Genomic DNA, 26749 nt, shown 5'->3' with positions numbered 1-26749 from the left:
CAGCCTGTCCCTAGATACTGGGGACTGAAAGCTGGTGAGTGGAGAGTGGGGAGGGAGGCTGGGCTGATGGCTGCCCGCCATGGCTGCTGTCCTCGCCCCCCGCCCCACCATCGGGGGCTTTGTCTCTGGGTATTTTGATTACTAAGTGTGGGGAAGAATTCTGCACCTGGGATAGGAAGAGGGTTAAATGTGTAAATGGGGACAGGAGAAATAGTTGCCAGCATTTAGGTTTTGGCAGCTGTAACCGAATCTGTCCAAATTTCAATCTCTGTTGTATTATGTTTCAAACTCTACTGGGAGTTTTAATAAAAATCGAATCAGTAGTTTACGCTATGTATATCTCATTTTAAAATATAGGCCTGCAGTTCAGATTCAGGGCGGGAAGCAGCTGTTTGGTACACAAACAGTTACTGAGCGCCTAATCTGTTATAAGCACTTTGTAAGTTTGGGGGATTCAAACGTGGATCAAGGAGAGGTGTGCTTAGGACACAGCTTAATTCTAGTGTAATACACCATATGATAAGCCACAGAGTAGGTCTATTGGCAAAATACGATCAGAACGTATGGAAGAAAAGGATAAATTCTCCTTTGGGTGGTAGGGAAGGAGTCGCAGGCATTAGAGCTGAGTCTAGAAGGATGAGTAGGGAGGTGGCAGTGAGGGGAGGGCATTTTAGACAGGAATTGGCTGGAGTCTCCGTTTATACACAGAAGCATGAAAGTGCATGGGTGTCACGAAATGATCTTCATATTACATGGTTAAAACAAAATCGTTTTTGGAGTCTCAAAATAGGCAGTGATTAGTAACAGATCCCATTAAATAGGGATTATAATGATGATGAATTAACAACTCGTATCAGACAAGATTCGAAATCACATCACATTTTCACAGCTGATTGGAAACAGTAGAACATGAGTCAAGTAGTATTGATACAAGGGAGAGGATGTATAGGAATGGCCGCACCCTGTGTTTAGAACCTTGGTTCTGTGCCTGAGTGGGTGGGTGGTCTCAGACTACTGGTTAACTCATGATATCTGTGTATCCATTTCTAAAAATCATTGCTTGAAAAGGAAGAGCTGCTCAGGAGAGAGAACAGGAGATTGAGTCCAAACAACTTGAATTCACTTGAAAAGTCAGAAAAAGTCACTGGGAAAGTATCTATATTAAAAGTACAGGATTGGGCTTCCCTGGTGGCGCAGTGGTTGAGAGTCTGCCTGCCGATGCAGGGGACACGGGTTCGTGCCCCGGTCTGGGAAGATCCCACATGCCGCGGAGTGGCTGGGCCCGTGAGCCATGGCCGCTGAGCCTGTGCGTCCGGAGCCTGTGCTCCGCAACGGGAGAGGCCACAACAGTGAGAGGCCTGCGTACCGCAAAAAAAAAAAAGTACAGGATTACCTTTCAGGTAATTCAAAGTCTTTTTACAGTTGTAGTAAGCAGCCTGCCTGTTAACCAGTTACTTTACTAAGGTACAGGCCCCAAATTCATGGTAGTGGGAAAGATACTAATGAGCCTTCTAAGACCCCAAAGAAGGGTGGGGCAATGTTTTAGATGCTTTTAACAGTAAGTCAAAGCATCAGAGTGGTTACAGAAGCACTTTAGCATTGGGAGAGCCCTTAGGGATCATGTGTTTTGTTGGCTTTTAAATCTTTGAAGAATGGTGTTTTGCAAAAGGAAACTGTGCGAAGTATCTGGGAGCAGAGTTAGTGAGAACCACCGTACTCTGACATACTCGCTCTTGGGTCCACATATGCATTCATTCTTTCATTCACAAATGTTCATAACACACTTGCAACATGGGGGATAAATACTTGGATAAGATACCGGCTATATCCTCCAGGAGCTTACAGCTTTGTAAGGAGGTAAGACATGGATGTAAAGAATACAAATGGGAAGTTATTTTTAAAATAAAATGAAAGGGAGCTATTAAAGTTCAGAAGACGGAAACTTATTTCCAAGTAAAATGGATGACTGTGCCCTGAAATAGAGAATTTGCTATATTCACTCAGACTTACATTTGTTTTATTTAAGAAGTTTTGAACATTCAATAAGGGGGAAAAGTTAGATAAAATTAAGTGTTTGACTTCACCATATTTGTTTTCCTGGGGAAATGCAGAGCAGGATTAAAATTGAATTGTTGAATTGTCATTTGTTGACAGCCTAATAAGAACACATTATTCAAGTACAAGAAAATTATTGATTTAATTACCTTGAAAATATGATTGTGACGAATATCTATTTTTCTAAAAAAAAATCAAAGATTCATCAGTTAGTTAGCGATGAATGTGAGCTGTATTTAAAGGCATCTGGCCTCAGGAGAGCTACCCCAGGGAAAAGCCAAGGAAATGTGGACTTGGAGCCCCCTCTGGAGGAAAGAGAGAGAGCCCTCCCCTGTTGGTCTGGCAGCAAATGGTTTCTTTTCTAAAGGTCAGAAATGGAAAAAAGAAACATCTAATCAAATGACTTTGGAATTAACCTTATGAAACAGAAGTCTACAACCTTTAACTCATGAGAACCCAGTGAGGATATTTGTGTCAACAGGCAACTTCAGAAACATCCCTCCCCCAAAGGCTTGCTACAACAAATGCTGGACACAGACTAGTAATGAACACAGTAATTATTAGTTTTATGAACATGATAGCTTGCCAAATCCCATACCACAAACTATTTTATGGATTAGCATCATTTAAGAAGCAAGCAAAATGTAAAAACAAACCCCCAAAAGTCTATTTATTCATTCATTCATTCTACAGTGTTTATTGAGTACCTACTGTGTACCAGGCACCATTATTGGCAAGAAGTGAAATAAACAAACGCCCTGCATGAAACTTACGTGGGAGCAGGAGATAATTAAGCACCAGCTCTGACCATATGCCTTTCCTTAGGGAACACAGCAGGATGAGGGAGGGTGTGGGTATGGAGTCAAAGAAGCAAAGATACTGGTGAATCTGGGAATTCTCAGGTTAGACTGTGCCAAAGTCTTTAAAAAGAAATAGATAGAACCTTATTTTAGTTCCCCTAAAAATAAAAATAATCATCTTTCCCACAGATGATGAAGAACCTGTTAATGTAACCTGACAAGCTTGTTTTGGAAGATATTTAGAAATGTAAATATATCAAAATATGCCCCAATGCATAGCCTTGCAGAACCTCTGGGCTGGAGAAATCCTTAAATATAAGTCACCTCCACCTAGACCAATGTTTCCAAACTTTTCTACTGGGAAGCGTGTGAGGACCCTAGGGCTGCCCTATCAGGAAGACAGGATGACAGACTTTCTTCCTTAGTGTCATTAACTTTGGGCCACCTCTGTCCATCCATCCATCCATCCATCCATCCACTTATCCATCCATCTATCCATCCATCCATCCACCCACCCATCCATCCTTACATACATGTTTATGGAATGCTCACTATGGACCAGGCAATGTTGGGAACGCAATTGTAGGAAAGACAGACATGGCTCCTGACTTTATGGAACTTTTAGTATTATGAGGAAGACGCAGTAATCACAGCCAATTGTAAAAAGCAGTATTGGCAAGTCATGCTTTTGGTCCAGCCCTCATCTTGACTGGGGACCACACTGGCAGGTGCCTGGCTGGTGTGAGAGACATGGAAGTCTGGTTCTATCAGCCTTTGTGCAGCAGAGACAACTTATTTCCAGTGCATTAAGGAAAATGATACTGTCTACACCCAGTTTAAATTGTGGGCCAGTTTAAACAACTGTGTTAGTTTCCTTAACACAGTATTTTGGTTTTGCATATGTATTGATTTTTCTAAGTGCCCCCAGGACACTGCCTTATGTGTCTTGGTGAGGGTGAAAATTGGTTGTCCTGCCCCGGCCGTTCTGTCACATGGTTGATATAAGAATCTAGTTTCAGCCGGTGGTTTTCAGGCCAAAGCAACTGCACTGACGGAGATTTCCCTGACATCTGATTTAAGGTTGTAGAAGACCCCGATTTATCGACTGACATCGCCCTCTTATCTGACCTTTCTTTGCTATAAATAAGGCCCTCCCAGCCAACAGCACAACCAAAACTTCCCTTCAAGATGCCCAGGACTTGAACACATCAGAAAGCCCTGGTGGGCCGCGTTCTGAGTTGACTCAGAATGGAGCAGGGCTTAAAGCCAAGGCATCTCTTTTACCTTGCTTCTTATGATTTATATTTTAAGAAGCTTATGGGAAAGAATCTCTAAAAAACATTTAGATATAGCTTTCATATTAATATTTTATTATAATAATAATTGTAGCAAGCAGACATTTACTGGGTGTTCACTATGGTCCCGAAATGGTTTGAAGACATATGTTCTAAGAATATGTCTATTCATTTCAATCTCACAACAACCCCACGAGGTGGCCACTCTTGCATCCTGTTTTACAGCTGAGGAAGCTGTGGCACACGAAGGTCAAGGAACTTGAGGAAAGTTGCAGAGCTGTGAGTGTCAGACAGAAGATCTGAACCCAGCCAACTTGGCTCCGCAGTGTGTACTCTGGACTGTTTCTCCTTTCTGCCTCTTGAGGGAACTCTGAAATACTAAAGTACTTAATGCTAAATCAGTGTTTGTTGGAGCATGTATTGAATCACACGACTTCCTTTACATACGTCTTTTCTCCACGCAGAGACTCTTTGAGGCCTGTTTAAATCATAGGCATGAAAGAGCCTGGAACATTGTAATATGTGTTCGTAAGTTGAGATGGTACTTTAAACTACATGGGTGCTGGATGTAATCACGCTCCAAATTCTGCAAAAATGGTGATCAGGGCTTCCCTGGTGGCGCAGTGGTTGAGAGTCCGCCTGCCGATGCTGGGGACACGGGTTCGTGCCCCGGTCCGGGAAGATCCCACATGCTGCGGAGCGGCTGGGCCCGTGAGCCATGGCCGCTGAGCCTGCGCGTCCGGAGCCTGTGCTCTGCAGCGGGAGAGGCCACAACGGTGAGAGGCCCGCGTACCGCAAAAAAAAAAAAAGTGGTGATCATTTAACTTAGGATTCTAATAACTAAGAGTAACCACAGCATAAAAAATTTAACGTTACCCATTTTAAATTTCACCTACCTGAAAATAACAGGCCCACGAAAGTAACCGATAGTTAAATGTGTAGTTTGACGTGGCTCAGGTTTCTTTACGGAGTTAACCAGGACCTTTGAACTAAATCCTTGTTGTATTTTGACACATTTCTCTATTGCCTACGATTTATTTCAAAATAATTTTTATACCAGTTTAAGTGTTAATTGTTTAATAATTGTTTTCAAAAATACTTTTTTTCGCTACAAGACAAAAAAGTAACTATGAAGAATGTAGTAAAGACTTTAGCTGAGAGAGATGTGAATTACTTGGGAGGAATCCACTGCATTATCTTTTTTATTATTCTCTATTATTTAATTTCTTTAGTATTCTTCCTGCCTTCTCCCTCCCTACCCATGCCCCATACACATACACATACGCACATGCACATGCACACACACACGCGTGCATGTCCAGACCCTGACAATCCCAGGCACAGTGTTAGAGAGAATAAGTGCAATAGTGGAATGGGAGCGGTGGAGAGCATCCGTTCTTAATGGTCGAGTCCACGTCCTGGCGGTGGAGATGGGCATCCAGTCCTACTTTCTGTTCCTGTCCCAGGCTACTTCATAGCATAACTGCCTTGCTTGTGCAGAAATAATCAAATAAGCAAGTACATGCATCAAAAAGTAAAGCATAGGTCTTTGTTAGCAGCTTTGATGCAAAGTCACAAAAAAAATTGCCCCTATAGTTTTATTGATTTTTTTTTTTTTGGTGCTGAACCCCAGGGATGAACCAGCCCCTATAGTCCTTTTTGGTTTTTTTTTTAATATCTAAACAAAATTTTTACTGTGGTAAAGTACACATAAACTTGCCCATCTTAACCATCTTTAAGTGTGCAGTTCAGTCGTATTAAGTCCATTCACATTGTTATGCAGCGTCCTCACCATCCATCTCCAGAACTCTTTATCTTGCAAAACTGAAACTCTAGACATGAAACGGTAACTCCCCATTCCTTGCTTCCCTCAGTCCCTGGCAACCACCATTCTACTTTCCGTCTCTAGGACTTTGACTACTCTAGGTACCATATATAAGAGGAATTAGACAGCATTTGTCGTTTTGTGCCTGACTTTTTCCCCTAAGCGTAACGTCCTTAAGGTTCATCCATGTTGTAGCACATGCCAGAATTTCCTTCCTTTTCGCCACCCCCTAGAGTCTTAATAGGCCGTGATTACTATAGATCCGTCCTACTTTCACAAGTTATTCTGCTCTGGAGCCATCTCTCACCTAGGCCGTCTGCTCTCGACTTTATTAAAAACAGAAGCTGCCTCCTTTCCTCTGCTTCCCAGCCTTTGAGTGTGTCTATGAGGAGTGCACTCTATTGCAGTGTGCTGTTGCCATGTTTTTCAGGGATCTGCACAGACTTCCTCCCAAGTGACCTGCCAGTAAAGTAAATAGGAGGGGCGGGGGTGTGAGTTTCTACCTCTCTCCCTCTAGTGGGGCTGCTGAGGTACCGACAGTCTAAAAGATTGCCCTGGATCTGGGGCTGCGCGGCCTTGCAATAGAGGGCATGGGGGCAGGCATTCTGAGCCACTGCTGTGTCTGGTTCATATCTTTTTAATGCAGAGACCCCCTACAAATTGTTCTTGGAAATAACTTACTTAATGATTTCCTCAGATTTCAACTATACTAAATAATTTGTTAAATAAAAAGAAATATTGATATTAAAGGGGAAAAAAGAAATTACTTCCATTAGCAAACAGAGCTTCCATTCAAATTTAATTAACCAAGAAGCCCCCAAACCACAGAGTGTGTCACCCAGCATTGACAATTAATTAGCTTTGCTCTGAGAGAGCTACAGGTATTGAGCAAAGAGTTATGGATTAAAGGCTTTGTTTTCTTTGCAACCGCGGTCCATTTCTAGCCATCACACCTTGATAGCAGCTCGCTGCTTCAGGCAGCAAATCATATCTGAAGTATGTAATTTCATGTCAGTTTTTAATTTTACATGATCAAAGCATGGGAACAATGAGAATAAAGCACTGTTTCTTTGACAATAAAGACATTAAAAGTGAACAACACAACTGCTTTTCAGTTTCTTATGCTTTTCAAGGTAATTTTCTACCAAACAGCTAAGGAAGATAAATATTACGGAAAACTAGGGAATTAGTGGTTACCCTTGGCTTTTAAATGGGCTCTCGGTTTACGGTAGATCGTGCAGTTTCTTCCTTTGAACACTACATTAGCATATGTATAAATGATTTAACTAGAAACGACTGGCGTTAGCATCTAAAAGGCCACATGATGGAATGAAAAGAACATTAGATTCATTAGATTCTTGAAATCACATTATCTAGAATATGCGTGTTCCTTGAAGGAATCATAATTTTACTTGGCTATTTCTTGCAATGCAGTAGATATCCATACATATATTATGGACAGTTGTTTCTCTGCAGAAAAATCAGACACTGGCATTCCACAAGGAATGGGCTTTAATTAGCCTATGATTGTCTTTTTCTCTGTCTTTATTTATAAGCAACTGAAATACCTAGATTGTAGATACATGGTTTTTATCAATTCCATTCAAGAAGACCAGCCAATTCTCAATTATTAATGTCCGTGAAAGACAGCAGTACTAACAATGAACTACAGAAAATCCGAACCAACTTTTTGGGGATGGATTTTTAAACTTACAGTTGCACTGACTTGGGTCTGGTGGCTTAGGTGTTTACTGTTCTCTTTTCTTTTTAACTTTATTTATTTATTTTTGGCTGTGTTGGGTCTTCGTTGCTGTGCCCGGGCTTTCTCTAGTTGTGGAGAGCAGGGGCTACTCTTCTTTGCGGTGCGTGGGCTTCTCATTGCGGTGGCTTCTCTTGTTGCAGAGCACGGGCTCTAGGTGCATGGGCTTCAGTAGTTGTGGCTCGCGGGCTCTGGAGCGCAGGCTCAGTAGTTGTGGTGCACAGGCCTAGTTGCTCCGTGGCATGTGGGATCTTCCCGGACCAGGGCTCGAACCCGTGTCCCCTGCATTAGCAGGTGGATTCTTAACCACTGCGCCACCAGAGAAGCCCTACAGTTCTTTTAATTTATTCACTGAGCCCAATTTGCAAAGCTCTGGCTCTGGAGGAGGTTAGAAGCGCCCTGGTTTCCCTGGTACTAAGCAGGCTCGGGTTGGGCAGATCAGGCCAGGGACCTAAAGCTCTGCAGCAGGGAGCATCTGGTCAGAAGGGACTGATGGCCAGACAGTCAGTTGGCACAGGGAAAGGTGCATGAGGACCTTAGTGCAAATAAGGAAGAAAGACAAGGAGATCCATCCAGGCTGGGGCAGAAGGCGTCTAAGCTGAACTCAAGTGGGCAAACAGAAGCCAAGATGTAGGCGATCAGGAAGCCAGGTTAGGAGTCTGGGATGACCAAGACCAGGGTTTGGCACAGGCTATAGAGCGGTATCAGGAGTGGGGAGAATTGGAGCACAGCTGGAGCTGAGTCCTCAAATCAGGTGCCTGACCACTGTCACCAGGTCAGACAGCAGGCAAGGCTGTGTCCCACAGGGATGGGGCAGTGTGCCTGCCCTCTGCTTTACCCCCACGTGGCCTTATCCAGGGCATCTGGAGTCAACACCCTTCAAGCAGAGTGCCCTGGAGGCGCACCTCCAGACCTCTGCGCCCGTTCTGCTTTTTCCCTACTCGGTAAAGTCCTTAGGAGTGTCGGAGTTGGAGTCTACCGCGCCAGATCAGCGGGCAGGAAGAAAGTGTAGGCTTGCATGTCTGCGTGGAGACAAGTAATGAAATAAAGAAGCTATCAGCTATGGAGTCACGAGCTGAAGTGTATGTCACATGGCATCAAAGGCAGCTTACAAATCAGCAGTATGTTCCTTTAGACTTTTATATTACACATCAAATGAGAATAAATTTTGGTTTATTCTATCCTCCAGTGTCCTTGAAAGAGTGGGGTGCTCTCTCTTAAAATATGAAAGGTTGATGAGGCCTGAAGCAAGTTGCATTTTTCTGAGGTCACTGATGCTCAGAGACAGAACTTCCCAGTTTCTGACGTGTTTTCCTCTAGGGCTTGACCAGAGCTGGTTGTCTCGGCAGTGTTCGGGTCTGACTTACTAGGTTTGCCGGACACACGGAAATAGAAAATGAAGGCCCAGGTGTCCTCAGGCTGCCAAAAGAGTGCAGCCCCAACTTGTCAAGTTCTGGATGAGATTAAGTTCGTTAGGAGTTCATTGGGAACCTCCTCTTGGGCCCTGGAACCTAGCCTCCTGCAGATGGCGTCTTGGCCATTAGTGAAGGCGCTCCCTCAAAGCCCCCATCACATGAAATATTAAACGTAGCTGCCAAGATCAGCCGCGATGTCTGGTATCCCGCTGCCACGCGGCCCGAGGTGAACAGAGCTTGGGAGACCACAGAGTACTGAGCAGCTGCTGTATAATGAGCTGAAAGGGCTTAACCCCTGGCAAGACAAGTGGAAGAGTCTTTCTTAAAATGCTCCAAATCCCAGCAGACACCGAGGAAACTTACCTGAGCCCTGAGAAACCAGAGCATCAGAGAGACGGAGACAAAGGGCCTTGGCAGGTCATAGATTCTGCCACAGACACAGTGTTTATTTAGTGTTCCTAAAATCCAGATTTCCACAGCCAGGAAATAACAGATTCATGCTCTGTACTCTTGTTTAGCCTTCCATGCCAATGGCTAATTCTTTTATTATTAAATATCTCCTGCTTTATTGTGTGTATGAAAGTGTTTCTCTTTTCACATAAGGAGCTTGTCTCAGCAAACACTTTCCTAGGAACCTGACTTTCAGCAAAGGAGAAGATTTTACTTTGAATAGCTTCTGTAAAAAAAAAAAAAATTAGCTTATGAATGGGCTCCTTTTCATCCCGTTGTTTTTGCCTTCTCACTTGGGCCATGAAAAATCCAGAAACGAATGGATTAGCTATATTCACCAACAGTATGGTTTTCAAATTTTGCTTTTTACTTTTTTTGTACCGCTAGGCACGAGTGAATGGTGAGCAGTGCAGGGAAAGCTTCCAGCTTCTCCAAGCTTCTCTTTCTCGGCTGCTGGAGAGCCAGTAGAAAGTTCTCAGTAATGTTGGGTGGTGTGGATTCTTCTCATTGCCACAATTTAGGAGTAGATTCTTGAACACAGAGCAGCTGCAGTGTGACTCAGAGATGGCTTGAGTGACGTGCATAGCCTACGGATTGCATGGTTCTTTTGCGTATAGTTGTCGTTCAATAAGTATTGATTGATTGATTGAGTTTCCAGAACATTGTGTTGCATTCTCAGCAGCTTCCAGCATTCTTTTTGTGTCTGTAGAGGGAGAAGCATGAGGCGGTGGAGGATGGTACCTAGAATGGTGCCTGGTGGTGGTAGCTGTTGTATTGTAACTGTCATGCAAGGACTCCCTCCGGGTTGGGACTATAGGAACAGAGAAAGCATTTTCATATAATTTGCCTTTCACATCCTAATTCTGGGCATGACCTGACTCACTCAGCTGAGACATTTTCCTCCTGTGATGTGAAGGTATGTTGCTAAGCAACTGGATCAGTAATTGGTAAATGCTTATATATGATTTGATTTGAGTTACATACAAAAATATGTAACTGCTTTTTCTGTCTTCATTTTTAGGCAAGTGATTATCATTTGGTTTTATGTTGCCCAAACAAAATAAAATAACTGCTCTTATGTATCAAATTGCATAACAGCATGAAGTGGTAGACCGACCCTGAGTCTAAAGCAGAAAACTCAAATCCTAGATCCCAGGTATGAAGATCACTAGTCCTGTGACTGTGGATAAAATCAGGTAACTTCTGTGCCTTCATTGCTTTTTAAATCTGTAATTTATGGTACAAACACCTTCTCTGCTTGCCTCATAGGGCTGAGTGTGATGGATGTGACAATGTGTGCAAAATGCTTTAGAAAGAGTAAAACATTCCAAGGTCTAAGCATTTCTAGAACTCCAGATACATAGTCTTGGGACTTTGCATATGTTGGTGTAACTCCAAAGGCGAGATCGATTAAGAAGCCTTGAGTGGGTGCGCACTTTGCAAAAAGGTACAAAGCTATGGGGCAGGAAATAAGCTGCAGAAGAAGGGAAACACGTATGGACCTTCAGTGAGTTGATAATTCAGTGATGGAGGCAACACTAATGGCACCCAGAAGGAAAGACCATACTGCAAAGCAGCATCTCATTAAGTGTTACAACATAAGACATAGACTCTCAAGACCAATTGCTGAGGCCTGAAGTAGTTGATGAGGGCAACTTGTAGAAGCTTTGATGAATGGGTAAATTTTTAAGAGAAGAATAAGGGAAAATTCATAGAGATTATCACTATGGGTTAATGCTGTGCAGTAAGTTGCAAAAATCCATCCGTTTTCAAAGTATAATAGTGTCTGGCTGTAGTGTTTTAACACAATATTGTTTGAGGTTAACGGTCAGCCATGTTTTGTCTCCTAGCAGTAAACATTTTATTTGAAGTCATGTCATGAATTACCTTCCTACACTAATGAAATGGATCATTTACATAAAAATCAGAAAAACCCCAAGACCCATATGCTTTTCCGTCTCTGGAGACACAGAAATGACCTCAGTGACAGCCAATTAGAAAATGGAAAGGTGAAGGAGGACGCTCTTTATTCCCTGTTTGGAGAGTTTCCAAAATGACTAACATGCTTCATGGCAGTGCCAGAATACTTTTAAATAGGTGTTATTTCAAAGTGAAGCATAACTGGTATTTTTTTCCATATAGATGGATATCTTAATTGTTTCCAGAAGCTTTGCCTCAGACCACTGGCTCTTGTCATATATCCTCGCTATTTATAATCCGTTCTATTTTCTTCTACCCCTGTGTCACTGACCCCATGGATTTCCTGGGAGCTGCTGTGATCTGTCACGTCATTGCTTATTATCAGACAGTCTCAATCCTCAGAGCATTGAAATATTTTATCATGGCACAGAAGCCATTGGCGCCCGGCCACTGTCACGTTAAATTGCAGCCTGGATTGTCTTTTACCTGCTGACGGTGGCAATTTTACCACTCTCATCCCCCTCCTGGGTCAGGACCCTCTGTGGGCAGCAGATGTGGCGGTTCTGAGGGCCTTACCCTGCCCTCCTCTTGAGCAGTTTTTCAGTTAATATCTCACCAATCAATCGCCCGGGTCCCATTTAGTAGAGCTTGCATGACCTCTTAATTTTTATAAACCTTTTACCCACCTATCCAAGCATCTCACAGTCGAACACCCCCCTCAGACAGGATGAAATGCTTTCAGGATGTGGTCAGCAACACATGGGACATAGAATTTTTTAAAGGATAGAGAATTCTTAAAAAACGACTATACTGCCTGATATTCCTGCTTGGTATTCCCTAAGGAAAGTTCTTATTTTTTTTTTTTTACATCTTCTTAACCCTAGAGATACATATACTCATTTTTTTAAATTAATTAATTAATTTATTTTTGGCTAATTAATTTATTTTTGGCTGTGTTGGGTCTTCGTTTCTGTGCGAGGGCTTTCTCTAGTTGCGGCGAGCGGGGGCCACTCTTCATTGCGGTGCGCGGGCCTCTCACTGTCGTGGCCTCCCTTGTTGCGGAGCACGGGCTCCAGACGCGCAGGCTCAGTAGTTGTGGCTCACGGGCCTAGTTGCTCCGCGGCATGTGGGATCTTCCCAGACCAGGGCTCGAACCCGTGTCTCCTGCATTGGCAGGCAGACTCTCAACCACTGCGCCACCAGGGAAGCCCCGAAAGTTCTATTCTTCATGAAGCTAATAATTCTTAAAATGTTGTTAGGTCAATGTATTAGTAATCCCTATACACTAAGGGTGGTAGATCCCCAACTTAAGTCTCATGGGATGCACTTAGAATGAAGCGCTTTCCATTGAAACACTCCGTATTTCTGAAAATGCAAGGTCAAATAGTCTATCACACAAATGCAAAAAAAAAAAAAAAGAAAAGTCAGAAAAGCCCCAAAAGTTTCCCCTCTGATCTGTATAACGGAGACCTAAGACTCTCTCCCACCTAACCAATTAAATTTACTAGATAATTATTTGCCTTTTTTTTTTTTTTTTTGCGGTACGTGGGCCTCTCACTGTTGCGGCCTCTCCCGTTGTGGAGCACAGGCTCCGGACGCGCAGGCTCAGCGGCCATGGCTCACGGGCCCAGCCGCTCCGCGGCATGTGGGATCTTCCCGGACCGGGGCACGAACCCGTGTCCCATGCATCGGCAGGCGGACTCTCAACCACTGCGCCACCAGGGAAGCCCTGCCTCTTTCTTTTAAATCCAGGTAGATCTGGCCAATGAGCACCAGTAACTGTCCCATGTGAAGGTCATCTCAATTCTAAACTGATTCCTGAATTCAGATGGCATCACATAGATGTGTTAGGATAATTGTCTCCTATATGAGATGAGTAAGGCAATGGAGAGAAAGGGTAGAGCCCAGAGCAAAAATCTGAGCTCACTAGGTTTAAATTCTTTCCAGGTTCACATCATTGCTCCTATCCTCACAAGTCTGATACTGCTTTAGCATGGCATCACTTCCTTTATAGGAGCTTAGTGAATATTAATTTCATCCTGCTAGGGAGGCCACCTTTTTTTCTTGAAATAAGGTTCAGAGAATTAGATGAAGCCCATGGATATTTAAAGATGTGTGCAGGCATGAATAGCTCTCGGAAATATGTGATACTGTCCATGGTAGGAATGAGACAAGTGAATATTACTTATAATAGTTTTTTAGGTTAATTTTTTGTTGTTTAAAATCTTATAAGACAACCCACGCATCTGTCCCTTTCCTTATGAAGAAAACTTGTGTAAGGCATTAATAACACAAAATACACTTCTAGCCCAAATGTCTTTTCCTTTTCAATTCTTTCACGATTGCTTCTTCTTTATGTCACTGAATAATACAATTATACATGAATGATTTCTGTACTTCAACCTTCTCCTGTCTGCGTGTCATTGAAGTACTATATAAAAAGATCAGAAGATGCTGACTTCCAAGAAATCGCAACATATAAAATAGAGATCAAACAGTTGGTGATGATGATGTCAAAATTAAAATAAAATGTTCTTATACACTATATGGCTCTAAAATGTGATTTCTACTGATTTCTAAATTCTAGAATTCTTCTAATGTATTTATCTTATATACCTGTTTTTAGAAGAGAGTAATTTTTTATGTATTCTCCAAATAATTTACTGTATTCCTATTTTTCTGCATTGAAGCCAACAGAGGCTTCCCTAAATGAAATAGAGGTTCCAGGAATCATTTCAGAAACTGCATTGGAAGAGATTTTGGAAACCATCTGATGTTCCCAATGCATGCTTTCATCTCCCTGACAGTCCCTGTAAATGGTTTTGTAGCTACTACTTGGACACTTTCAATGAGAAAAGCTATTTCATGAAGCAGACCCATCACTAATGGATTACTCCAGTTTTTAGAAAGATGCCCCTTTCACTTATAAATCCCCAAATGCCTTTACGTTTCACCTGCCTGTTTTGCTGCCTATTCAGAGATGATCTGAAGCAATATGGGGAACAGAGACCTAGATTCAGTCTCAGCTCCACCACGTATTGTATTCCTCCAAAGTACCATCTATTAAGTACTTCCTGTGTGCTAAACCCTTTACCTGCACTCTTATTTAACTTTCATAAAGTGTCTATAAGGGTAGAAAATATTTTTGCTCTATCTTACGATGCAGAAACTGAGGCTTGATAATAATATGTGTAATAATAATATTGATGATGATAGTATTGTTGAACGCCAACTATATGCCAGGTGCTATGCTAGGCCCTTTACACGCATTATAAACATTATCAGAATTTAAGTAACTTGCCTATTATCTACCTAGTATCTGAAGCAGCTGGATGTTCAAATTCAGGTCAGATAGTCCAAGGAATCTGGATTTAACTCTTTAAGACTCATTTCTTTGTCTGTTAAATGGGAGTACTATTATTATTTTCCTCACAAAGTTTTCTGAGATTCAAAATGATGGCCTATGACGTTATCTGGCATTATTGCTTGAAAAATACTTCCTGCTACATGTTATTTATTCATTTTTTTAAAGACAGTTTTTTAGAAAAACTCTTCCTTCCCCTTTCTCCAGGTTTATATTCTCCAGGCTAAATGTTCCCAGTTCCTTCAATCTTTATTCACGTCATTCAACACGCAGGTATGACAGTCTGCCCTGTTGGAACTTACATTCTAGAGAGGAAACAGACAATAAACAATAAACCTGATAACTAAGTAAATCATCTACTATGTTAGAAGATATAAGTGCCATGATGGGGAGGGTGGGTGGGTAAGGCATGCAGGGCAAGTGAAATTAGGAGATGGGGAGTAGGTGGCCATGTAGCCAGCTACCGCCAAACCTAGTGGCTTTAAAGCAGCAATGATGGTGTATTACCTCTCATGGTTTCTGGAGTTCAGAAGTTCTGACAAGACAGAATGGGGATGTCTTACCTCTGCTCCACGATGCCTTGGGCCTCAGCCAGAAGACTTGAAGGGTGGCACCTGGAATCATCTAAAGGCTCATTTACTCACATGTCTGGTAGTTGACACTGGTTGTTCACTGGAGTCCTCAGTTCTTCTCTACATGGCCTTTTCCACATGGCCTGGGCCTTCTCGTGATGTGGAAGCTGAGTGCCAGGGGTGAGAGAGACAGGTAGAAGCCATATTGCTTTTTATGACCTAACCCTGGAGACCATACAACATCATTCCCACCATATTCTGTTGGTCAAGGCAATTTCAGAGTTCTGCTTGGGTTCAAAGGGAAGGAAAATAGATTCCACCTCTCAATGGAGAAGTGTCAATTTCATGTCATAGAAGAGCATGTGGGAGGGGATACATGTTGTTGCAGCCATCTTACAGTCTGCTATGGTGTGCAGGGTAGGTTCATTGATAAGGTGTCATCTGAATGAAGATTTAAAGGAGGTAAGGGAGGGAGCCATATGCCTATCTCTATCTAGGGCAGAGCATTCCAGGCTGAAGCAAGAGCCTGTGCAAAGGCCCTGAGGTGGGAGCGTACCAGGAGTATTTGGAGGCTGTTATGGCTGGAGCAGAGTAACTGAAGAAAAGAGTAGTAGGAAAGGTGGTCTGGGAGATATGAGGGAAGATATACGGAAGGCCTTATAGGCCATTGTAGTTACTTTGGCTTTTACTATGAGATGAGAAGCAAAATGGAGGGTCTTGTCTGGTTATGTTTTAAAAGAATCAGTCTGGCAACTGTGTGGAAAATAGATTGGGCCAGTGCAGTGGGAGGTGGCAGGGAAGGTAACAGAAGAAGAGAGACAAGTTAGGAGACTACTGCAGTAATCCAGGCAAGAGAGGTTAGTGGCTCAGACTAAGACAATATCAGTAAAGGTGGTGAGAAGGGTTAGATCATAGGTCTATTTCGAAATTACGGCCAACAGATTTCCTGATGGATTGGATGTTTGGTGTGAGAAAAAGAGGAGGCAAAGATGTCTGGGCCATTGTAAGGATGGAATTGCCATTTTCTGAAATAGGGAAAGCTAAAGGCATACAGCTTTTTAGGAAAAGATCAGGAATTTAGCTTTAGAGATGCAAGTTTACGATACCTATTGGATATCTGAGTAGAATCGTTTTAGTGTGTTTTTGTTGTTGTTTTGTTTTACTGAGGTATAATTGACATACAACATTATATTAGCATCAGGTGTACATCGAGATTTGTATATTTGTATAAATTGCAAAGTGCTCACCACAATAAGTCTAGTTAACATCTGTCACCATAGATGTCCTGGCACCTAAAGAAGAAAGTATAAAATAGTAGAAGGATCTCGTCAGCGCTCTGATTGGGCAGGTAAGGTGGGGCTCAGAACCATGACATTTAGCAATCGTGGAGGTCATTCACAGCCTTGACAAGAGCTGTTTCAGAGGAGCTATGGACCACATGCCTGACTGCAATGAGCTTATAGGCAAAGGGAGGAGATGAACTAGAGAAAGCAAGTATAGACAACACTTTCCATGAGTTTTGCTGCAAAAATGAGCAGGAAACAGAGCAGTAGCTGGCTGGGTAAGAAGAATGAAGAGAAGGGCTTGTGTTTTCTTTTCCGAGGTGGGAGAAATAATAGCATGTTTATATGCCTTTGGGAATGGTGCAGTAATACAGTGAAATTGTGATGTTATAGGAAAGAGAGAGGGAGAGAGAGGGGGGAATAGAGCACTGGATTGCTGTTCTTGGGAATGTCCTTCATATACTTCCATTTCAAGGACCCTCACTTCCTCCTCTGCAGGGTCTATGTGGGGAGAGTAAGTGGGCATGGGTAGTAGAGATAAGAAAAAGGAAAAAAGAAGCCAGCAGGCTACTACCTCTTCTGAGCTGCCTTTGAGTGTCACTCCTCCTCTCTGTCTCCACATTTGGACCGGGAACCCACAGCAGCTCCTTGGTCCTTTTGCCACCATCCAAAAGAATCCTAACATGAATGGATTAAACGCCACCTTTCGGTTCCTAGCAGATCATCATCTTCCGCCTTCTTTCTAACTCTCCTTTGCCTATAGGCGTCCTGACTTGAAAGCAGTAAGGGGCTGCTGAGCAGAGGCGTGAGTGTCAGAAGCATGCGATGCCCACACCCACCTTTGGAGGAGTCACTGTTTGTTCAGGGAGAGAATCTCACAGAATAAGGAAAACTGCCAAGAGATGCGCCAGACCAGCCGCTGAACAATTCCACTTCACCTTTCATTTTAGAGGGACAGCATCAGGAAGCGTGACAAAGAAAGCACGAGAAAAAATTACTCCTAGGTTTTTCTTTTTGCTGTTTGGGAAAAGAAAGCATGGTGGAAATCTCCTTTTAGTGTCTTCATTTTTCATCACCCTACAGTAGAGCCACCATAGAGGTCCCTAAGTTTGGCACATGGCGTTGGGACTGTGCGGGTATCATTCCATCACAATCTGTCACTCCTCATGCATCCCATTCCTCTGTATTTCACTCTTGTGAAATAGATGTTCAGTTTTACAGCTAAGGAAAATTAAGCTTTGAAGTGGTAATTCTCTTTGCTGTATTTGTTCAGTGGCCATTTTGTAGCTCAGGGGATTTGTCAAAAGCACGGCAATTACTGACACAAAATTAAAACTGACCAGTCCAGAGCTTAAGATTCAGATATTAAGATGGAAGTTGGGGGGAAAGGGGTGCAGACGATGCTGATTTAATCTTTTTGGCCTGCTTTGCTTATGACCTGTTATGCAATTGGTAAGAACACAGGATGGATTGTAAGGTTTTGATGTGTAGAATAAAGTCACGGTAGCCCATTTGTTTTAAGCAGCAGCTAAAATGTTTAATAACCTTTGGTAAGGAAATTGGAATTCTTAGAACATGAGTATAGTGTGAAAAACACCAAGAATGAACCCAGAAGTGAGTATGTTACAGTCTGTGAAATGCCCTTGCCTGATTTTCCCTTCTCTATGATAAGATGGTCATGTTTTAGGTGTCGCAGAACACTTGAACGATGGAAGATGTGATGTGAACAATCAATGTTATTAACGATGCGTCACCTTCCCTCTCACCTTTCTGTTTGCGTCCTCTGCCCCCTTTGTGGATTCTGACTGTATCACCCCTTGCACTTGCCCATGAACTGCATTTTGTGGTGAAAGACCACCCCACATAAAAGCCTGTTTTCCACCTGAGCCACGCCTAGTCTCAGAACCCTACACCTTGGCTGGAGTTTATTCTGTTTGGGTGCTATGTTTCTAAAACCGTTTGGTTTGTATTTCCCGTTGTGCTGGGGTGTGTGTTTTTCTTCCACAGTCACGTCCACAGTATGCCTTGAGTGGTCACCACGTGCTTCTTCCTCAGACTGGTTTGGATTTTACAAGGTGTTAGAGTTCCTAAAAAACTCATAAGGTCTCTCACATTTGAGTTTATACCAGAAGTTATGGAATGATTAACCTAATAGGTGCTGTGTATCCCCAAAGATGGCCAGCTTTATTCATGCTTAAGCTGAGTGTTTGTGGAAAACCAACAATTCTTTGTAGATCGCAGCTGCAGGACCGTGCAATGCTGTGGTGTCGCTCTGCCGTGTAAGTGATTGGGCAGCTCCCTGGGTTCACTCGGTTGCAGTCAGGGGCTACCACCAGGCACTCGGAGGAAGAAGAGAGAACCGTTTAGCTGCAATCAGAATTAGGGGCTTCTTTAAGAGAAGGAACAGAAAGTGACCCTAGCATATCTGATTGTGAATATATACTTTTTGTGAATTGTGAATATACTTTTTCCTTTATTGTCTTTTTCTGAATTTTTCCCTCCAGAGCTGCCCAGAAGTTAAATCTATCTTCTAAAAAGAAGAAACATCGGCCTTCCACTTCTTCTGTCACCGAGCCACCTCTCTTTGCAACCAGCTTCAGCGGGATTCTGCAGACTTCCCCACCCCCGGCCCCGCCCTGCCTGCTGAGGGCCGTCAACAAGGTGAAGGACACCCCAGGCCTGGGCAAGGTAGGCACCTGTGCCATGTGCCACGCTGGCTCTGTGTGTGGGGCTCTGCATCAAAGGCAAGGACGAGAATGAGGGCTCGGCTTGTTTGCTAAAACAAGAAGGTGTCAGGGAGAGAAGGAGAAGAAATGAAAGTCGTTTGGAAGTACTGTAAAATTTTCTTTGGTTACATATACTAGTAGTAAATTAAGACATTCCAATTATTGGAGATGTGGTTTGATTTTGGCAGAAAGAAAACAGCCTTGTATTGTTTGACAGAACTGTACCCAATTAAAGAAAAGACCCCATAACACAAAAGACAGAGGCAGAGGCAGGAGAGACCAAGAGACACGGTATAGGAATAAGACATGAAGATGCTTCGTCACTTCCCTGGCAGAGTTTCATTGTTCCTCCCCTTCAGAGAAATCCCAAGTTCTACTTTTGAACCAGACCACTGGTGGGATTTCTGGGGAGCATTTTCTGTGTGCCATTCTAGCCAAGAAATGCAATTTTGAATTGTTAGAACTGCTTAGAAAGAGATGGGGAACATTATGATGAGATGTAGAAACACCATCACGAGACCTGGCTCAGCTATGTTTGGGGTAACTTCGTTTTTAGATGTCATCTCTTAACTGTCTCTTCTGAGATAAACGTCTGGGTGAAGTAACTTATGGTTTACTCTTCAATGGGTAAATAAGCTGTGACTTATAAAAACATTTAGTCGAAGAAAGCGGTGGCTGTTTTCTTTCTTTTACTTTCCTCAGAAGGAGGATGGTACACACCACCTTGCCAGTTTCCCGCCACCCGCTTAACAGGACTCATTTCGGGAGGTTGCAAGTCTTGCTGAAGGGCATGGCTGCTCAACTGTGTGGACGATTTTACTTATTCAGGTCACTGATTCCCTTTCACCTTGACCCTCAACATGATTCTTCCCGGGTTCACGGTCTTCAGTGGCCTCAGCCTCACCAGTGGTCCTTCTGGAGTTTACCCCACACCCTCTGCCCTTCTTCCTTGGTGCTCTTCTCCCTTTTCTCGATGATTTCTCCTGCCTCCTCCCATACCCTCCCACCCCCTATTTCATCACCCACTGGGAAAGTCCTAACTTGCTAAGTTACTCCTTCCAACAGAGTCTACATTTTAAGATTATGTTGAATAGAGCAATGTTTATTCTAACGGAAAGCATCCAGTCCTGGAATGTTCCATGGCATTGGGCGGGGCTTTCCCAGGCCCAGAGGTAAAGTAGGGGACCAGGCAGCCTGCGAGGGCTGCTCTAGCATCACTGGCCAGGGAGGGAGATGGAGGAAACCACACGAGCAGGAATCATGCAGGTGGGAGTGGCATCCCCGCGGGGGCACACACACTGCGGTCATAGTGGATGGCTGAGAGGCTGCCTTCTAAGGAGGGTGGGTACAAGTAACTGCAGGGCTTTCAAAACTGTAGAAAACAATTGAATTGTGGTAAGGTACACATAACAGAAAATTTACCTTTTGAGCTATTTTTAAGTGTGCGTGGACTTTGGTTTTGCTAAGAGGAGTTTTGGAACTTTGGTACCGGAGCTGAACCGCCCTGGACACAGTGACATCGAATGTCTCCACTGCAGTCTCCGTCTCCTCTCCTGCTCTGAGTGACACCCTACTTCTCTTCTGAGTACATGTGAACCAATATTTAAATGCTGTCGCTCTAAAGAGGTACCAGACTATTAGCCAACCTGTGGTACTCATACACCCCACTACGGCCCTGTCCGGGACACCTCGAAATGAACCACGTAAGAAACTATCTTCCTGCATCTATAACAGTGGCCCAGTCTCTGGTTCCTAAAAGGGTTGATGCAGATACATCTTCAGGTGGGCCTGGTCCCCAAGCCTAGGGTCTTCTGTCCCTTCCTTCCCCCATCCCTTCCCCTCTCACTGGAATTCTGAGACAAAGGGATCAGGGCACCAGTCAGGCACTGAACCAGCAGAAAGACTGTTTCCAGCCAGGGTGACCTGGGACTTGCATGAAAATAATCTGGAAGGCACTGGTCTAATCTTGGTTTCATGATGTACTCTATGTAGGGACCAGTTAGAAGTATAATTATAAGTAAGATAAGCAGCATAAGACCAGGTATAACTACAATTAATATTATAATCATTCACACACTAAAGCTTGCAAATCACACACTTATTTTTTTTTATTATTAATTAATTTATTTTTGCTGTGTTGGGTCTTCGTTTCTGCGCGAGGGCTTTCTCTAGTTGCGGCGAGCGGGGGCCACTCTTCATCGCGGTGCGCGGGCCTCTCACTGTCGCGGCCTCTCTTGTTGCGGAGCACAGGCTCCAGACGCCCAGGCTCAGTAGTTGTGACTCCCGGGCGTAGCTGCTCCGCGGCATGTGGGATCCTTCCAGACCAGGGTTCGAGCCCGCGTCCCCTGCATTAGCAGGCAGACTCTCAACCACTGCGCCACCAGCGAAGCCCACACACTTACTTTTTTAACGTAAAGTACTATCCGTTTCTCTCATTTGCAGTCCGATGTGCTTCTTTCAGTGGGAGAGAAAGGGTGACATTAACTAGCCAGGAATGCGGGAAGCCTGGAGTTTGTCCATGGAAGTGGGGTCACCAGACTGGGTGTCACAGAAGGTGGCAGAAGGTGTGACTTCTGTCTGACGAGTGGCCTCACGGCAGCTGTCCTGCTGAGCATGGGGGTTGGGGCATTGGTGGCGAGAAAGTGACAGTGGGAGGGGGTGTGCTCTCTGGAGGGCAGTGTAATTATATACTTTGACTTGAGGACGTGTGATTGAAGCCAGAGGTCCGCGAGCACACCTCCCATCATGCTTCCTCCTGGTGAGACGTGTGCTTCACAGAAAGCCAGACGGCCTGGCGTTGACTCTGCCACGGAGGCGCCAACCGTCTAAACTTGGTGGAGGCCCATTTCCCAGACTCATGCTTTTCCCACCCCGAGAGTCCACTACAACGAGGCACTGCATTCCTCTTATCCATATGGAAAAATCCCCGTAGGTTTATTTCTGTTGCATAATTTACATGTTAACGTTTCAAAGAAATACAGTGCAGTTTCATATAGAACATAAAAGAACTGGTGCTATATAGAGATCATTACATCTGAAGTAGAAAAGCTTGATTGAAATGCCAAAAGCAACTTAACCTGGGCGGGGTGGGGGGGGCCCTTGAGGCGGGATGGGGAACAAACCCAGCGCAGCTGACGCCACTTCGCCCCACCTCTTATCCTTAACCACCAAGGACTTCCTCGGGAGACCTGAAGACAAGCTTTTGTGGGTTTGTTTAGAGCTCTCCTCTCATTTGTAGACGAGACAACGGAGGCCCCGATTTTCCAGTGCCTTCTGAGTCAAGCCCAGAGGTCAGGACCTGTAAGACATTTTATTCTCTTCCGTCTCACTGGGTGGCCTCTAGATATACGTGACCTTTAAAAATCTGAGTGGAGACAAGAATGTAAGGGGACCATAATGGTAGCAAAATAAATTGGGAAGCGGTCACCTCCATCCGGTGGAGAAGGACATGTGTCCCTTTTCAGAGTCATGGATGGGAGAGAAAGGGCAGTGACGGGCCATGGTAGACACACAGCGAGTCAGAGGTGCTACACTGACCCCTCCCCTTGTCCCACTGCCGGTGATTTCCAGCAACAACTTCCTCCCTCCCCGCACCCCTTTCTCCACCCAGAGTCATTGCTGGCCACCAAGTGCATCTTGAGGCAAAAGCTTTTCTGGAGGCCACAGGGATGGAAGAACTTGGGGTAACTTCAGTTCACTTGGAGCTGAATCACAACACGCTCACAACACAGGAAACACCTCAGAATCCCTAGCACCTAGAGCAGTACTTGGCACACGGCAAATATTTATTGAGCATCTTCTATGTGTCAGGCCCTGTGCTGGGCTCTAGGCTTGCCCTGATGGACACACAGGCAGAATGCCTGCCCCGACAGCACTTATAATCTAGTCATTATAACAGTCAGCCTTAGACATCTCACCGACTTGGATCAATATGAAGGACTATTTGACTTAAGGAAAAGTTGGAATCACAGACTTCAAATAATTCTGCCTAACTTTCGAGTTATATAAAGAAGCTATAGTACTAAGTGGTCTTGTAGAGACATTTTTAATGAATGGATAAAGGTGATTAGTGGATCAAAGCAGCTTAGTCCCTGTTTATATTTCATGAGTTTGGCTTTATGTAAATGATATTTCTAATCTGTTTGAAAATGGTTCCTTCTCCTAAGCCAGTAAAAGCTCTTCATGAAATTTGTTTGCACAATTAATTAACATCCATGTTTAAGGTTCATTTGTTGGTGTGTCAGACCTCTTAGTATTGGATTACAAGCTTCTAGAGCAAAGCGTCTTATCTGTTTAACTCACTCAGTATTTAGCTCTGCAGCCCCACCACGGGTGCATACATGCTTTTAAAGGTGAGAATGGTAATGGCCACAGTCACATTCATGATGATGACAGTTCACCTTGTTAATTCTACTCTTCCTGGCAGTATTCCTGAAGGGAAATACATGAAGCATGAAGGGAAAAGAAACCTTCTTTTCCTTCATAATCTCCAGGAATGTCTCAAAAAGATGGAATCATCACCACTCAGCCTTTGTTCCCCCAGATATGTTTTGGGAATATAAGAAAACTCATATAGGTGGGTGCTAGCAACAAGAGAAGAGACTCTATAGAATTTGAAAAGATCATAAAAATTGGATGAAACGAACATGAATAATTATGGAAAATTGAGCTGGAGACAGGTTGAGGAGGGCTTGTCCTACTCGATTCACTCGGTGAATATCTGTAGACATACTGTGTGCCAGGCACTGCAGGAGGTGCCACTGCTGGGGACAGTACACAGAAGCTGGTTGGCTGCTCTGGGCCACGTGCCTGCAAAGGAACGGGGAGTGTATATCCTGATCTCCATGAACTCTAGGCCCCTGTGAAAATGCCTGCCTGGCGTTCAGCCTCAGCCATCACTCCTGAGCTACAAATGCTCTTTCCTTCTCCTGGGGACCCCTGCTTATCCCTAGTCTGGGTAGAAGAAGGGTTGTGTGGTATCCGTCACACTGGATCCCCGTCGCCACTCGTGCCCATCCATCTGTGCATTTCCGAAGTGCCTCACTGAGATTTCTCCTCTGTAGACGGTGCAGCCCCAAGGCAGACAATTCCGCGGAGTCCTTGGAGTTGCGATTTAGAAATAGACTTGCTTGTTTGGCTAAATTATCTTTCTTATGCAATAAAGGCTGGAGCCATTATTTTTTTTTCTTCACAGTCCTCGATTTTAAGTCATCTGCCTCTTATTCAGCACTACTTTTCAAACCTGATAGCAACATATTTTGACCTCTGTTAAAACATAAAACATGTATTCTCTAAATAACATCTCTCCCCGCAACACACCTGTACACACACACACACACACACACACACACTCGCACTCACTCTCACTCACTACTTTGCTCATTTACCAGGTCCTATATTATCTAGGTTTAGTTTAATTCTAGACTTCCACTTATTTGGTAGTAAACTAATAGCATGGTAAAAAAATAAGTGAACCACGTGTGCTTTTCAGTAGAGATTCTTTCCCTTTACAGATTTCTTAACGTTTTTAGAGCAGAAGTCATTCGATTACTAAACCCTTGTGACACTGTAAGGAAGAAGAAGCCAAGATAACTGTTCAATTTATGTTCTCATTACAAGAGGAAAACAATAAGATAGAAAAATTAGATTAAAATAAGATTTTTTTAAGGTACAAATGTAGCTCTTATTCATTTTTTCAACAAGTAGAAATGGCCGATGTAGCTCTCTTGTTCAGGAAATGATGCCAGGTTATACCAAGGAGAAAATGTCATGCCTTCCAGCCCACCAAGGTCCGGGTTATTTAAATAGTATGCAAATTGTCAAATTCCTCATTATCATTTCTACCATTCCTCATCCTGAAGCTTTATCAGAGAGAAAAGATTTGAGTCAGTCTGTAACATTCATTTCAAGTATTCTAATGTGATGGAAAATTCTCGATCCCACTACTCACCAGTGATTACTCCCCCCTTACACACGCCAGACAGCAGAAAGGAATCGTGAGCTTTCTATTTTGGTGTGCTTTGGGGGGTGGGGAGAAATAGACTGCGTAAATAATACATGCACATTCATCAGGATAGCTGGCCTGATAGCTTTGAAAATTGAATTGTTAGCTCTTCTGGGAAATAAACTCGTGACCTTCCAGTCCCTAATTGCAGTTCTTTTCTGTGCTCGGTTGGTTGTGGTTGACTCGGCTAAGCTCCTGTAGTTAGAGTTTGGTTTTTTTCTCCTTCCTTTCTTTCTTATTTTGACCCTTCCTCCAACCTGCATCTCCAGAGAAAGGAGACTTAGGGAAAATGTTCTGACTCAAGGGAAAATGTTCTGACTCATTAATCTTCGCGGTTTCTTCTCCCCCCACACACGCCGCCGTGTATGCAGAGGTGCACGCACCTGTCCTAGAGCCCGCCCCCCTCCGCCGCACATGCGCAGCATGATGCTCCGCTACCGGAAACCGGAGCTCAGGAACTGCAGGTGCCGCTGTCCGGAGCGCTGCTTCTGGAGCCTGACTGCGCCGCTAAGTGATGGGGAGAGAGTTTTTTCTACACCCCCTGCCATGCCACTCTTGAATTTAGCAGGCTCATTCTTGCAAAGACGGGGAAGTATTAGGAAGATGTTCTCCATTAAAGGCCACTGGACAGAAAAGTCGTGGTAAACCACGTGTAAAAGAAAGTACGGCGGCCATTGTTGTTTTTCATTATTAACATGACTGCCGTTAAGACAGCTGACCAAGTTGTATGGATATAATTTTCTGTTGGCTTCATTATTAGGTCGAGAACGAGAAGGGTGAGGAGCACATTTCAGTTTAATTACATCAGATTTCTGATAGGATGGCACATTATATATAAAATACTCGTTTTCTGGTTTTCTTTGCCTGAAATATCTACACAGAGCAAACTGTATGAAAGGACTCTTGGGTAAGCAGGGAGGAAGTTTGTACCCTTTCAATGCCAGATTACATAAAGGGCACCCCAAAAATGTTGAGTATTTTAACGTAAGTCTGTTTAGTACTAGGCATCCTAACGGCATTCAGCACTGTGTAGTGCTGAATGATAGAGCTGCATGATGGAGCTGTTGTAATGAGGCAGAAACACCAAGAGCATCTAAAGGACAAGACCCTAGTGGTCCTTGGCCCTGCTTACTCCTCAGCACCTGAGTTGCCCTGGGAGGGTGACATCGGGGAGATGCTGCTGCCTAGTGCTGGCACTGTGGCGATGTGTAAGCACCATCAACATCCCTCACTGAGAAGTTTTCCCAAAGACCATCTTGTCCAGTCCTCCCACTGTGCATA

General features: G+C 43.8%; 1 protein-coding gene across 1 annotated transcript in view; it reads left to right on the top strand.

Annotated features, from left to right (window-relative positions):
* The window catches only part of KIF26B (kinesin family member 26B), a 506655-nt gene that overhangs the window by 327894 nt on the left and 152012 nt on the right, over positions 1 to 26749 (top strand). Inside the window, exon 5 of the mRNA XM_019920589.3 lies at positions 19243 to 19426. Within this exon, the coding sequence (XP_019776148.1) occupies positions 19243 to 19426 (184 nt within the window). The remainder of the gene's footprint in view (positions 1 to 19242; positions 19427 to 26749) is intronic.

The sequence above is a fragment of the Tursiops truncatus genome, chromosome 1, assembly GCF_011762595.2.
Source record: "Tursiops truncatus isolate mTurTru1 chromosome 1, mTurTru1.mat.Y, whole genome shotgun sequence".
Classification (NCBI taxonomy): domain Eukaryota; kingdom Metazoa; phylum Chordata; class Mammalia; order Artiodactyla; family Delphinidae; genus Tursiops; species Tursiops truncatus.
The sequence above is the reverse complement of the archived record's forward strand: the minus strand, read 5'-3'. Positions and strand labels throughout refer to the sequence as shown.